The 12398-nt window shown below is 43.8% G+C and overlaps 1 protein-coding gene across 1 annotated transcript in view; it reads right to left on the bottom strand.

Moving 5' to 3' along the window:
• Window positions 1-10177, bottom strand: part of LOC308278800 (uncharacterized protein CXorf58 homolog) — a gene marked incomplete at both ends in the record, with an annotated part of 37647 nt that extends 27470 nt beyond the window's left edge. Inside the window, 4 exons of the mRNA XM_080718813.1 lie at window positions 1683-1776; window positions 6068-6206; window positions 9845-9987; window positions 10095-10177. Coding sequence (XP_080574939.1) covers window positions 1683-1776; window positions 6068-6206; window positions 9845-9987; window positions 10095-10177 — 459 coding nt within the window. The remainder of the gene's footprint in view (window positions 1-1682; window positions 1777-6067; window positions 6207-9844; window positions 9988-10094) is intronic.
• Window positions 10178-12398: the final 2221 nt, after the last annotated feature.

The raw sequence follows: 12398 nt of genomic DNA, 5'->3' as shown, positions 1-12398 counted from the left end.
CTCTGAGGTGAGGTGTGCTGCATTTGCTGATATTAGACATACATCTACAGGCCGAGCGTGGTGGTGCCCGCTTGTAATCCCAGCATTCCGGAGGCTGAGACTGGAGGATCGCGGTTCGTGGACAGCCTCAGCTACTTAGTGAGGCCCTCCGCAACTTAGTGAGACCCTGTTTCAAAATAAAGAATAAAAAAATAAGGCAGAGAGTGTAGCTTAGAGGTCAAATCCCCCTGGGTTCCATCCCCAGACCCGCAAAAAAAAAAAAAAAATACGTCTACAGAACCAGATGGTGAATAAGTGTAAACATTGCTCAAGTTTTATGCTTTTTTACAGGGCTGCTAAAATTCCCTTAATGTGATGATCCCTAATATTAGACTAGTGGAATTGTGGGTTATTTTATTAGGAGAGTATTTGGTAGTATGTCAGGAAAGGCTTAATACTCAGCTGGGGTTGTCCCACTTATTTTGGGGGGTATGAGGATGGACGTACATCTGGTTTTGTTTTTCACTCAAATAGGGTTATATTGCGCTGGGCTTGGTGGCGCACGCTTGTAATCCCCACGCTTGGGAGGCGGAGACAGGAGGATCGTACAGGTTTGAAGCCAGCCTTGCGGGCTGGTTTAGGAGACCCTGTTTCCAAATAAAAATGTAAAAATAGGTCTGGGAGTGTAGCCCGGAGGTAGAAGGGCTTCCAGGAACCCCAGTACCACAAAAAAAAAAAAAAAAGAACCAATAGGGTTATATTCTTCATACTGTTCTGACTCCTCTGTTTCACTAAGAAGCTATCTTGGTTATCTTTCTATAGTAGAGTCATGTTAATGTGCATGGTTTAACACTATGAAAACAGCAACACTTATTTTACCTACAGCCTATGAATGGGCATTACATGATTTGCTTTCTTTGCTGTAACAGTCAATGCTGCAGTGAAACTGTACCTCTCAGAAGTGAAAATGCTACGTGGAAATTAAGAGCTGCGTGTGTGTGTGTGTGTGTGTGTGTGTGTGTGTGTGTGTGTGTTCCTGGGGATTGAACTCATGGGCATTCTACCTCTGAGCTATACCCCCAGTCCTATTTTATTTTTTATTCTGAAACAGGGTATCACTAAGGTGAAGAGTACTTCATTAAATTGCTGAGGCTGGTTCTGAAGCTGAGATCCTCCTGTCTCTCAGCCTTTCAGTTACTGGGATTATTAGCATGTGCCACTATGTCTGGTTGTAAGGGCATTTTAATTCAGTTTTTTGGTTGGTTGGTTGGTTTTGGTGCTGGGAATTGCAACCAGGGTCTCCCATGAGGCTCTACCACCGAGTCATACCCCTAGTTTTTAATTTATAGGTTTTTAAAACTATTTATTTATGTTGCAGGACTGGGTCTTGGACATGTACCACCATGCCTGGCTCAGAGATTTTTATTGTTTATTGTTGGAAGATCACCATCTAACATCTTCGAATAAAAAAACAAATTAAAAAAACAAAACTACAGTATACTGATTTCAGAAAAAGAACAGAAATGCGCATTAAAATAACTCAGAAATATTCATTTAGAGTTAACAAAAGAAGCAATTCAGAATACTATGCAACATTAGATCCAAATAGAAGAGATAAAGAGTTATCTATTCTATCCTTAACACAGCCTTTAGCTTGATAAGTAATTAAATCTGTCAGAGAAAACAAAAAGAAAAATACAAACCGCTGCACAAATTGTGTGTTTTAAGAGTTGAAATATCTTTTTGTCCAAATGAGCAAACCAGCATCTCTGTATTCTTCGTGCTGAATCCTCTCTTCTAATTATGAAAGAGAAAATAAGTTAATATTTATAAGAGAGTTTTCCTTTTCCTTTTCCTATTTTTTTTTTTTCAGTACTGGGTATTGAACCCAGGGGCATTCTATCTCCGAGCGACATCCCCAGCCCTATCTTAAAAAAATTTTTTTGGAATCAGGTCTCACCAAGTTGCGGAGGGCCTCACTAAGTAGCAGAGGCTGGCTACGAACCCTGATCCTCCTGTCTCAGCCTTCAAGGTACTGGGATAATAGCGTGCACCACCACGCCTGGCTTGCTAAAATCTTGAAGAGCTCTGCTTCCTTCTTATATATCTCCTATGCCCCTGCTCAGACTAACCTAATGAGGAATATTTGGATATAGTAAATGGGAATTGGTTATCTGCAGAATCTAATCAGAATAAGGATATAAAATAGCTGAGAATAAGCTGGGCGTAGTGGTGCACGCTTATAATCCCAGCATTCGGGAGGCTGAGACCAGAGGATCACAGTTTGCGGACAGCCTCAGCTACTTAGTGAGGCCCTCTGCAACTTAGTGAGACCCTGTTTCAAAGTAAAGAATAAAAAATAGGGCAGGGGGTGTAGCTCAGAGGTTGAATGCCTCTGGGTTCCATCCCCAGACCCGCAAAATAGTTGAGAATATATATACATATATATGTACACACACACACACACACACACACACACACACACACACACACATATATATATATATATATATACATACATACATATATATGTGATTATGTGATACTGGGGTTCCTTGAAAACCCTTCTACCTCCGGGCTATACTCCTAGACCTATTTTATGTTTGTTTTTAAATTTGGAAACAGGGTCTCTTAAACCAGCGAGGCTGGCTTCGAACCTGCTCAATCCTCCTGTATCTGCCTCCCAAGCACAAGGGTTACAAGCGTGTGCCACCACGCCCTGTGAGAATATTTCTTTTTTTAAATTTTTATTGGCGCATTATATTCATACATCATATTGGGGTAAAAAACTTGCGTATACATACATGTACACATCACTGATTTAACCCCTACCCAATTCCCACCCCATTCCCTCCCTGTCCCTCCTTCCCTTGCTTGGCTTAGTGGTTGACTTCGATATGTTTAAGTACATTGTGTGTTTTAGAGAGAATATTTCTAATGAGATTAAAAAGAAAAGTTTTGGCGGGGCATGGTGGTGCACGCTTGTAATCCCTGTGCTTGGGAGGCGGAGACAGGAGGATCGCGCAGGGTCGAAGCCAGCCTCTCTGGCTTAAGAGACCCTGTTTCCAAATAAAATATATATAAAATAGGTCTGGGAGTATAGCCCGGAGGTAGAAGGGTTCCATCCCCAGTACAACCAAAAAAAAAAAGTTTTGGTAGAACTTAATCATCAAGGCAAATATATTTTGAATTTATAATTAATAGGCATATAATAAATAGGTCTGGGGGTATAGCTCTGTGGTGTAGCACTTGGCTAGCATGTGTGCAGCCCTGAGTTTGATGCCCAGCACCCAAAAAGGGGTAGATAATAAAGCCGGGCGTGGTGGCACACGCTTGTAATCACAGCATTTGGGAGGCTGAGACCGGAGGATCAGGGTCTGTGGACAGCCTCAGATACTTAGTGAGGCCCTCTGCAACTTAGTGAGACCCTGTTTCAAAACAAAGAATAAAAAATAGGGCTGGGGGTGTAGCTCAGAGGTAGAATGCCCCTGGGTTCCATCCCCGGTACCTCAAAAAATAAAGGAGTAGATAATAAATAAAAAGTATGCAGATATAAGTTTGCTTTCAAAAAACATGGATGGCTCAAAATGACTCAGTTACAGTTATTTTTTTAAAAAACACTGTCCAACTAGTTTGAACGCAAGGAAAATGGAATGCGGAAAAGTTGAAGTTATGGGAGGCCCAGTTCTCTTTTGGGGGCTTATGACTACTTTCCAGAAAAAGAAACTCTCTCCTCTGATCTTTGCTTGAATCAGCACTAGGGACTAAACCCAAGGGCATTCTACCTCTGAGTTATAACTCCAGCTCCATTTTATTTTTTATTTTGAGACAGGGTCTCACTAAATTGCTGAGGCTGGCCTTAAACCTGGGATTCTCTTGTGTCAGCCTCCCAAGTACTGGGATTATAGGTGTGTACCACCATGCCTATCTGGATTGTGTGTGTGTGTGTGTGTGTGTGTGTGTGTGTGTGTGTGTATATATATATATATATATATATATATATAATATATACACAAAATATATATTTTTTTCAGCACTGGGGATGGAACCCAGGGGTCTGAGAAAGGATTGTGTATATATATTGTGTATATATATATATATATATATATTATGTTTTTTTGTATATATATATATATATATATATATATATATATATACAAAAAAACATAATATTTTTTTTCAGCACTGGGGATGGAACCCAGGGGTCTTCTACCTCTGAGCTGTACCCCCAGCCTATCTTCTTATTATTTATTTTGAAACAAGGTCTCACTGAGTTGTAAAGGGCCTCACTAGGTAGCCGAGGCTGGCTTTGAACCTGCGCAATCCTCTTGTCTCAGCCTCCCAAATGCTGGGATTATAAGCTATTCTTCATATTTTTGAAACAAAGTCTCGTTAAGTTGCAGAGGGCCTAAGTAGCTGAGGCTGTCCTCCAACCGTGATCCTCCTTTTTTAGTGGCTTAAGTACTAGGATTGTAAGTATATGCCACCATGTCTGGCTTGGATTGTGTTACTTTGTGTGTGTATGTGTGTGTGTGTGTGTGTGTGTGTGTGTGTGTGTGTGTGGTACTGGGGTTCCTGGAAACCCTTCTATCTCCAGGCTACACTCCCAGATCTATTTTTTATATTTTTTATTTGGAAACAGGGTCTCCTAAGCCAGTGAGGCTGGCTTCGTACCTGTGTGATCCTCCTGTCTCCGCCTCCCAAGTGCGGGGATTACAAGCGTGCGCCACCACGCCCGGCGGCGCTTAGATTGTGTTACTTTTGATCATGTCCCCACACTGGCAGATCTCGTGGTGTCCTGCTACAATATCCTTCCACACCATATTATCCCCCCTAGGGCTGCATGCCAAGAGAGGAACTCCTGCATAATGTCATTACTGGCTGGCAAAATATAGACGACATGTACAGAAGAAAAGGCCTGGGTAGGCATGGTGGCCCACACCTAAAATCCTGGCAACTTGGGAGGCAGAGGCAGGAGGATTGCAAGTTCAAGGCTAGACTGGGGTATTTAATGGGATCCATCTCATAATAAAACAAAAAAAGGGCTGAGAGGTGGAGCTCAGTGGAAGGGTGCTCCTGATTTCAATACCCAGCACTCCATTAAAAAAAGAGAAGAAAGCTGGGTGTGGTGGCACATGCTTGTAATCCCAGCATTTGGGAGGCTGAGGCAGGAGGATTACGGTTCACAGACAGCCTCAGCTACTGAGTGAGGCCCTTTGCAACTCAGTGTGACCCTGTTTCAAAAAATAAAGAATAAAAAATAGAGTTGGGCTTTAGCTTGGAGGTAGAATGCCCAGTATGGAAACAAATCCTTGAATCCTAGTTGATGATATGTATACAACATATGACATATATCATCAACTAAGACTATATATAACATACATACATATTTTATGGTACTGGGATTGAACTCAGGGGTATTCTACCTCCCAGCCTGATTTTGTTTTTTATTTGGAAACAAGGTCTAAGTTGCTGAGGTAGTCCTCAAACCTGTGATCCTCCTGTCTCAGCCTCCCAAGTACTGAGATTCCAAGAATGCACCACCATGCCCGGCCTACCGGATGATATTTATTAGCTTGTTTAAATTTCTGCAAGTCACTTACCTCATCCCAGTTGCTTCTTCCTCCTTTAGAAAATGTAATAATAAAAGTGTTTCAGGATTGTATCAAGGTTGTATCAGGATCAAATGGATGTATGTTAACATGCTTTGTAAATCATAAAACTACAATTATTATTATCATTTTTTGTGGTACTGGGGATTGAACCCAGCGGCATTCTACCTCCAAGCTATACCTCCAGCTCTATTTATTTGGAAACAGGGTCTCACCAAGTTGCAATGGGCCTCACTAAGTAGCTGAGGCTGGCTACGAACGAGAATCCTCTCAAGTACTGAGATTACAAATGTGTGTCACCATGCCTGGCTCTAAAACTGCAATTACTATAGTAATTTGATTTGAAAGTAATTAAAACCTCAAACGTTTAAATTTACACAACAAAGAAGTGTTTGAAGCTATCTGGGTCAATTTGGGTTAAGTTTGAAAACTGTCCAATTGTGGAAAATGCCACGAGCCCCAAGATGGGTACTTACTGTTGTATTATTGCCTTGGCCCTGGCAATACTTGCCAGGTATGCTCTACGGCTTCTTAATGAAAGTTGACTCTCTGATCTTGAAACATCAATATCTTTTGCCTTTGAGGACTGACTCATTTTCCACACAGCGAAGGAATCTGTTGGTACAGAAATTAAGCCTTTGAGGTTATAATCTATATTACTACACTGTTTGGACTAGACTCAAATGCCATATGGTTGCTGTACTAATTCTAAAACCCTTTAAATAGGAAGGCATCGTGGGTCTCTTTTTTTTTTTTTGCAGGTCTGGGGATGGAACCCAGGGGCATTTGACCTCTGAGCTATACCCCCTGCCCTATTTTTTTTTTTTTTTTTTGGTGGTACTGGGGCTGGAACCCAGAGGCTTTCTACCTCCGGGCTATACTCCCAGACCTATTTAAAAATATTTTATTTGGAAACAGGGTCTCACTAAGTTGCTGAAAGCCTCACTAAGTAGCTGAGGCTGGCTTTGAACCTGCGTGATCCTCCTGTCTCAGCCTCCCAATCGCAGGGATTACAAGCGTGCACCACCACGCCCGGCCTTGCCCTATTTTTTATTTTGAAACATGGTCTCACTAAGTTGCAGAGGGCCTCACTAAGTAGCTGAGGCTGTCTGCGAACTGTGATCCTCCAGTCTCAGCCTCCCTAATGCTGGGATTACAAGTGTGCACCACCACGCCCAGCTATGGGTCTCTTAATGTTCTTTACAATTTACATTCTTTGGTCGACTAAAAATATTATGTGGTAAGTAGGATTGAGAAGTGGCTCTATCCAAAGTCTTCTAACTGGTCTCTGTCTCCAGTCTCTTTATCCTCCAATACATCCTCCATACTAGAGCAGGAGTTAGCTTTTTAGAGCAATTATTGTTCTCTGGCTATAACCCCAACAAGCTCACTGAAGACAGGTGGCATCTTGCTAACTAGGAACCACTAGTGCCTAGCAGAGTAGAGGGGTTTCATGCACTTGTCTGAAAACTTTTCAGCCTACTTTTATCAAATAGCCATGAGCCTTTAAGCAAGTACCTAGCCTATCCATGATTCAGTTCTCTCCTTGGTAAAGTGAGAGGTTGTATACGAAATTGCTTGATTCTACTTCTAAGGTTTTTTCTTTAAAGCATTAAACCAATTGGGATGCAGCTCTCAAATTCTTAGTCACATCATCAAAAGATTTTTTTATGGTACTGGGGATAGAACTCAGAGGCTTTCTACCTCCAAGCTACACCTCCAGGTCAATTTTATTTCTTTACTTGGAAACAGGGTCTCACCAGGTTGCTGAGAGCCTTGCTACATTGCCAAGGCTGGTTGAGCCTGCAATCCTTCTGTCTCAGCCTCCCGAGTAATGGGATCACGAGCATGCGCCACCACGCCTGGCTCAGCATTTTTTAAAATGAAATTATAGCTGGGTTTGGTGGTGCATACTTGTAATCCCAGCATTTGGGAGTCTGAAACAGGAGGATCAAGGTTCAAAGACAGCCTCAGCTACTACTTAGGCCCTTTGCAACTCAGTGAGACCCTGTTTTAAAATAAAGAATAAAAAATAGGGCTTGGAGTGCAGCTCAGAGGTAGAATGCCCCTGGGCTTCATCCCCAGTACTGCAAAACAAACAAACAAACAAACAAACAAACAAACAAACAAAAAAACCCCATAAAGTTATAGTACTATGTCTTCTTTATGCATTAAATAAATGTAATAACTGCTATTCTTTTGAAGTAGTAATGAGCGTAAGACATATTTTGAGCTGTCTGCTATGATTATAATGTGTTATGAAAATATCTGTGCTTTCTATTGATGGTAAAGAGACACTGCTAATTGTACTGTGGTTTGTTGCATATACTATAACTGAAAGATACAGTAGAGTACAGTTAGAGGTTAGTGAAAATGAAGTTGTTATTTTTCCTTATCTAAGTTAATATACGACCTGAATTAGAAATTCTGGCCCTAATTTGTCACTATGCTTCATACTTTTGTATATGTAAGACATTACATTACCGACGTAAAACTTTCCTAGTCTATTTACAATACTTCTCCTCAGGGCTGGGGATGGCTTAGAGTATACAATTCTCTTGAGAAAAGCAGGCCCTAAGATCTGGTAGCTAGCCTGGCATGCAGAGCTGGGTCTTGGTGCTCCCCCGTTTCCTGCCAACACCCAAACCAGGAGAAAGACCTGCTTTCTTGAATTTGCCTGCAAATCACCCAAAGCCCAAATCCTATGATAAATATTTCTAACAACCTTTTATTTACCAAAATACCCCGGTCCCCCCAAATGTGCATAATCAAAACTCCAGCTTTTGATTCTCACAGTAAAGAAGTCATTGCCTGGAGGGTCAGATACAGGTGTGTTTTTCTAGTGGTTTCTGGCTGGAGGGCAGTTACATGTCACTGCATAAACCCCAACACCTTCCAGATGTCCTTCTGGATTGAACCCAGAGAATTTTACCTCTGAGCTACACCCCAACCCTATTGCTGAGGTTGGCTTTGAACCTGCCATCTTCCAGTCTCAGCCTCCCAAGTACTGGGATAACAGGTATGTGTCACCACGCCTTGCTGGGGCTTCTACTTTCTATCAGATTAGGATGGAAAGAGAAAATAAAACATGAAACAATCCCTCATTATGAGACAATCTGACAATCGTTTAGGCTAGAACGCTGACTTCAAAGGCTCACACGCTCCCTGGGTTTGGATTTTCCATTGTGGCGTTGTACCAATAATTTTTCTATAGACTGGGAACGATGATCGTGTCCACCTATGTGGGTTAGGTGGTTATGGGTAACAAGCTTAGATCAGAACCGTACACAGAGTACTGACATTCTTGTTAATTATTAAGGGACAAGTATGTGATCCTCAATGAGGGACTTACACTTAAATACTTTATGGAGCCCTTCGCGACTACAGAACGTGTCCAATTAGCTTAAATTTAAAACCTGAGAAACGTTCAGTCTACGGTAAAAACCTCAAAACCTTTTGTGAGGTAAACCCAGGCCCCGGATCGGCGGCTTCCGGCTTCGAGGCTTTCAAGGCCTTCCGAGCGCCCCCGCCTGGCCGCCTCTGTGCACCGTTTCCCAGCTGCCGCGGCGGGCGTCCAACGGTAGGGCGAAAACCGATCCCCTAGCCGCGCAACGCAGACGCCCGCCTCCTCGCGCCCCCGCGTGCCACCCACACTGAACCAGCGCTTTCCTGCCGCCTAGCAACCGCTAGCGCAGGGGCGGAGCCTCCTGGTGGGCGGGGCTTACGTTCGCCCACTCAGGCGCGACGCGTTGCAAATCGGCCACGCTGCTTCCAGCCCTTAGTGGTTGAACTAAGAGCCTTCGCCGCATCGAGTGGGCCGTAAGGCTGTCACCCGTACCGCAGCCCGCTGGCGGTCGGGCGTATCAGGGCCCTACCGGGCTTCCGTAGTCGCCCTTCTATAGTGGGCGGGGCCGAGGCCGGGGTGACCCTGCCGGAGCCGCCGCTGCCAGCGACATGTTCAAGGTGAGAGCGTGGAGCCGGTCAGGACTGTCATCGCCCCCTCCCGGCCGCCCGGAGCCCTCCCCACGCTCTCGTGGGGACTCTCCGGGGACCAGGCCCGGCTCGCCCTGAGGCTTTTTCCGCCTCCGGGCCAGCTGCGTCCCAGCCCTTTGGTTCATTCACCGGTCTGCTTGGGGCATGCGGCTGCCGGGAGGAGGCGTGAGGTCCCGGCACGGGTGGGGTCGCCCCTTTGGGTGACGGTCTCGTGAATAAAACACTTTGAAAAGTTAAAGTGCCTCCTCCCAAGAGCCCACCTCCCGGGCTGCTGCCCTCTTGGGATCGTGGGTAGAGTGAGGCCAGCTCAGGGCACTGCAGGGTTCGTGGCTTTGGTTGCTTGGCAGGGTTAGGTTTCAGGACCTGGAATGTGGGTGAGGGAAGGTGACCTTCGGAGGAGCGGCTGCCGGGGTGGGAGAAGCTGACATTGAAATGGCTGCTTGAGGAGGGAAGCTGAAGCTTTGCTCACCTCCTCAGCGAGCTTTATTAATCTGGATAAATCGACCTTACGATTTCCGAACTCGTGTTCTTTGAAAGAAATCGACCACTACAGTGAAGACTATTGTGAAAACCTGCATCTTGGCATATGCCATTTTTCTACTTTTAAAAGTCATGAAAAACATTTCACAGGCTGCCAGAAATCAGTCTACATAATTGAGTTTTCAAGGAACATAGTCTCCATAAAATAGTGCTAAGAAAACCTCACAATTGTACTACTCAAAAATTTCATTAGGCTGCTATGTGCTTTGGGCACATTTTAGTAAAGGCATAAAATCAGCATGGATGGAGCCTTCCAGGTCACTTATCCTCTCCTTCCAGGTCACTTATGCTTTCCTGCTGGTGAAATAAAGTAATAGCTTCCTTTGCTTGGAATTAACAGCTGGAGTAAGTTGGTTTGTGTAAAGCACTCGGAAAAGGCCTCAGTATAAGGAATTGCCATCTAAGTATTTGCTTTGACTTGCTTTCAGGCAGCTCATGGTTTGGTCGGAAATACAGATTCCACTAGCAAGTTACATTTATCAAATTTCTGTTAAACACCTATTACATACTAGGAGCTCAGTCATGTTTTAGGGTTACAACTATGAAAGGGTATGCTGTAACCACTGTGGATACAATGTAGTGTGGTAGTAAAAAGGAGAGCCAGATCTATTCCTCCTAACCAGGGGTTCATAGCCTTGGGTCCTTACCCCCGAGAGGATCTATAAATCGAGTTCAGGGGCTCCCTAAACTCTTAGGGAGCAAATCTCTATTTTCATTAACCTCTAACTGAAACGAGCATTCCCTTATAAATATGGATAGCCATTTTAGTTATCTGTTGGTGGGTAGGAAACCTGTAAACCAGTGCCTTACAACAATAATAGTGTATTTCTCATATTCTGTGATTTGGTTGGGCAGCTAGCTGTGTTGGTGTCAGTGGCTGGATTCAGCTGTTGGCTTGACTTGAAAGATGGCTTCAGTCCCATATAGGGGGTCTTTGTTCTGTCTGTTTGCCTAACTTAGGCTTCCCCACGTGGTTACTGGTTCCAGGAGGGCAGGTCCCTATGCACAAACCCTTCTCTGCATCACGTTTGCTGATATCAAGCCATGTCCAAAGTTGATAAGGAAAAGGACTGTACAAGGGCATGGACATGAGGACATGAGGTTAACTGGGGACCATTGATTCAACAAGGTCCTGTGGCAACACACCATACTAGTATTGGCAGTACGTGTCACCCATTAGAAGTCGAAGTACCCATGCAAGTCAAAGACATTTTCATGTCACATTACAATTGTTGCATATCTCAAAATCCCACCCACTCATATTTATTACTACTTCAAAATTATGGTAGTTGTAAGACCCACTGCTATATCTTTTTATTTAATAGGCTAATAAGCATATATTACTGTATCAGAAGGTTTATTTTTATTTTTTTATGGTACTGGGGATGGAACCCCAGGGCCTTCTATCTCTGGACTACACTCCCAGACCTATTTTATATTTTTATTTGGAAACAGGGTCTCAGTAAGTTTCTGAGAGCCTCACAAAGTAGCTGAGGCTAGCTTTGAACCTGTGTGATCCTCCTGTCTCAGCCTCCCAAGAACTAGGATTACAAGGGTGTGCTACCACGCCCAGGTAAAAGGTTTGGTTTTAAAAATTCATATAATTATTCTACTCTAATTGGTATTTTATTTTGTGCATTTAGAAGAATTTTTTTTGTGTGTGTGGTACTGGGGATGGAACCCAGGGGCCTTCTACTTCTGGGCTACCCCCCCAACCTATTTTATATTTTATTTGGAAACAAGGTCTCACTAAGTAATTGAGGCTGGCTTTGAACCTGTGCAATCCTCCTGTCTCAGCCTCCCAAGTACTGAGATTACAAGGGCGTGCCATCACACCTGGCTAGAAGCATTATTTTGAGAAGGATTCTATAGGGTATACCAAAGAGGTCCATGTCACAAAAAGGGAAAGGAACTCCTGGTGACTTCAGGGAAGGCTTCATAGAGGGGACATTTAAATTTCATTCAGGTGAGCGAGCATGGGGTACCTAAGCTGCGGTACTCCATTGAAGGAAGTGCTGGTAGCTCAGTACTGATGTGTCAAGAGAAAGCTGCTGTGAGCTGAAATTATTCTAGGTGATCACGTACTTTGAGCAAAGCTCACAATAAGCCTTAAAGGACACCAGAACTCAAGGAGGGCAACGCAAGAGGGGAGGTCAGGGATGGAGAAGCAGAAGGGAAAGAGTGATGTTTCAAAAGTCAAGAGAGAAGGATCTAGGGATGATGCTCCGGGCAGGGCGTATGGAGAAGCCTGGAGTTAGGTCCCCAGCACCACAG

This window comes from Muscardinus avellanarius (genome assembly GCF_963383645.1).
Source record: "Muscardinus avellanarius genome assembly, chromosome: X".
Classification (NCBI taxonomy): domain Eukaryota; kingdom Metazoa; phylum Chordata; class Mammalia; order Rodentia; family Gliridae; genus Muscardinus; species Muscardinus avellanarius.
This window is presented reverse-complemented; position numbering and strand designations above follow the sequence as displayed.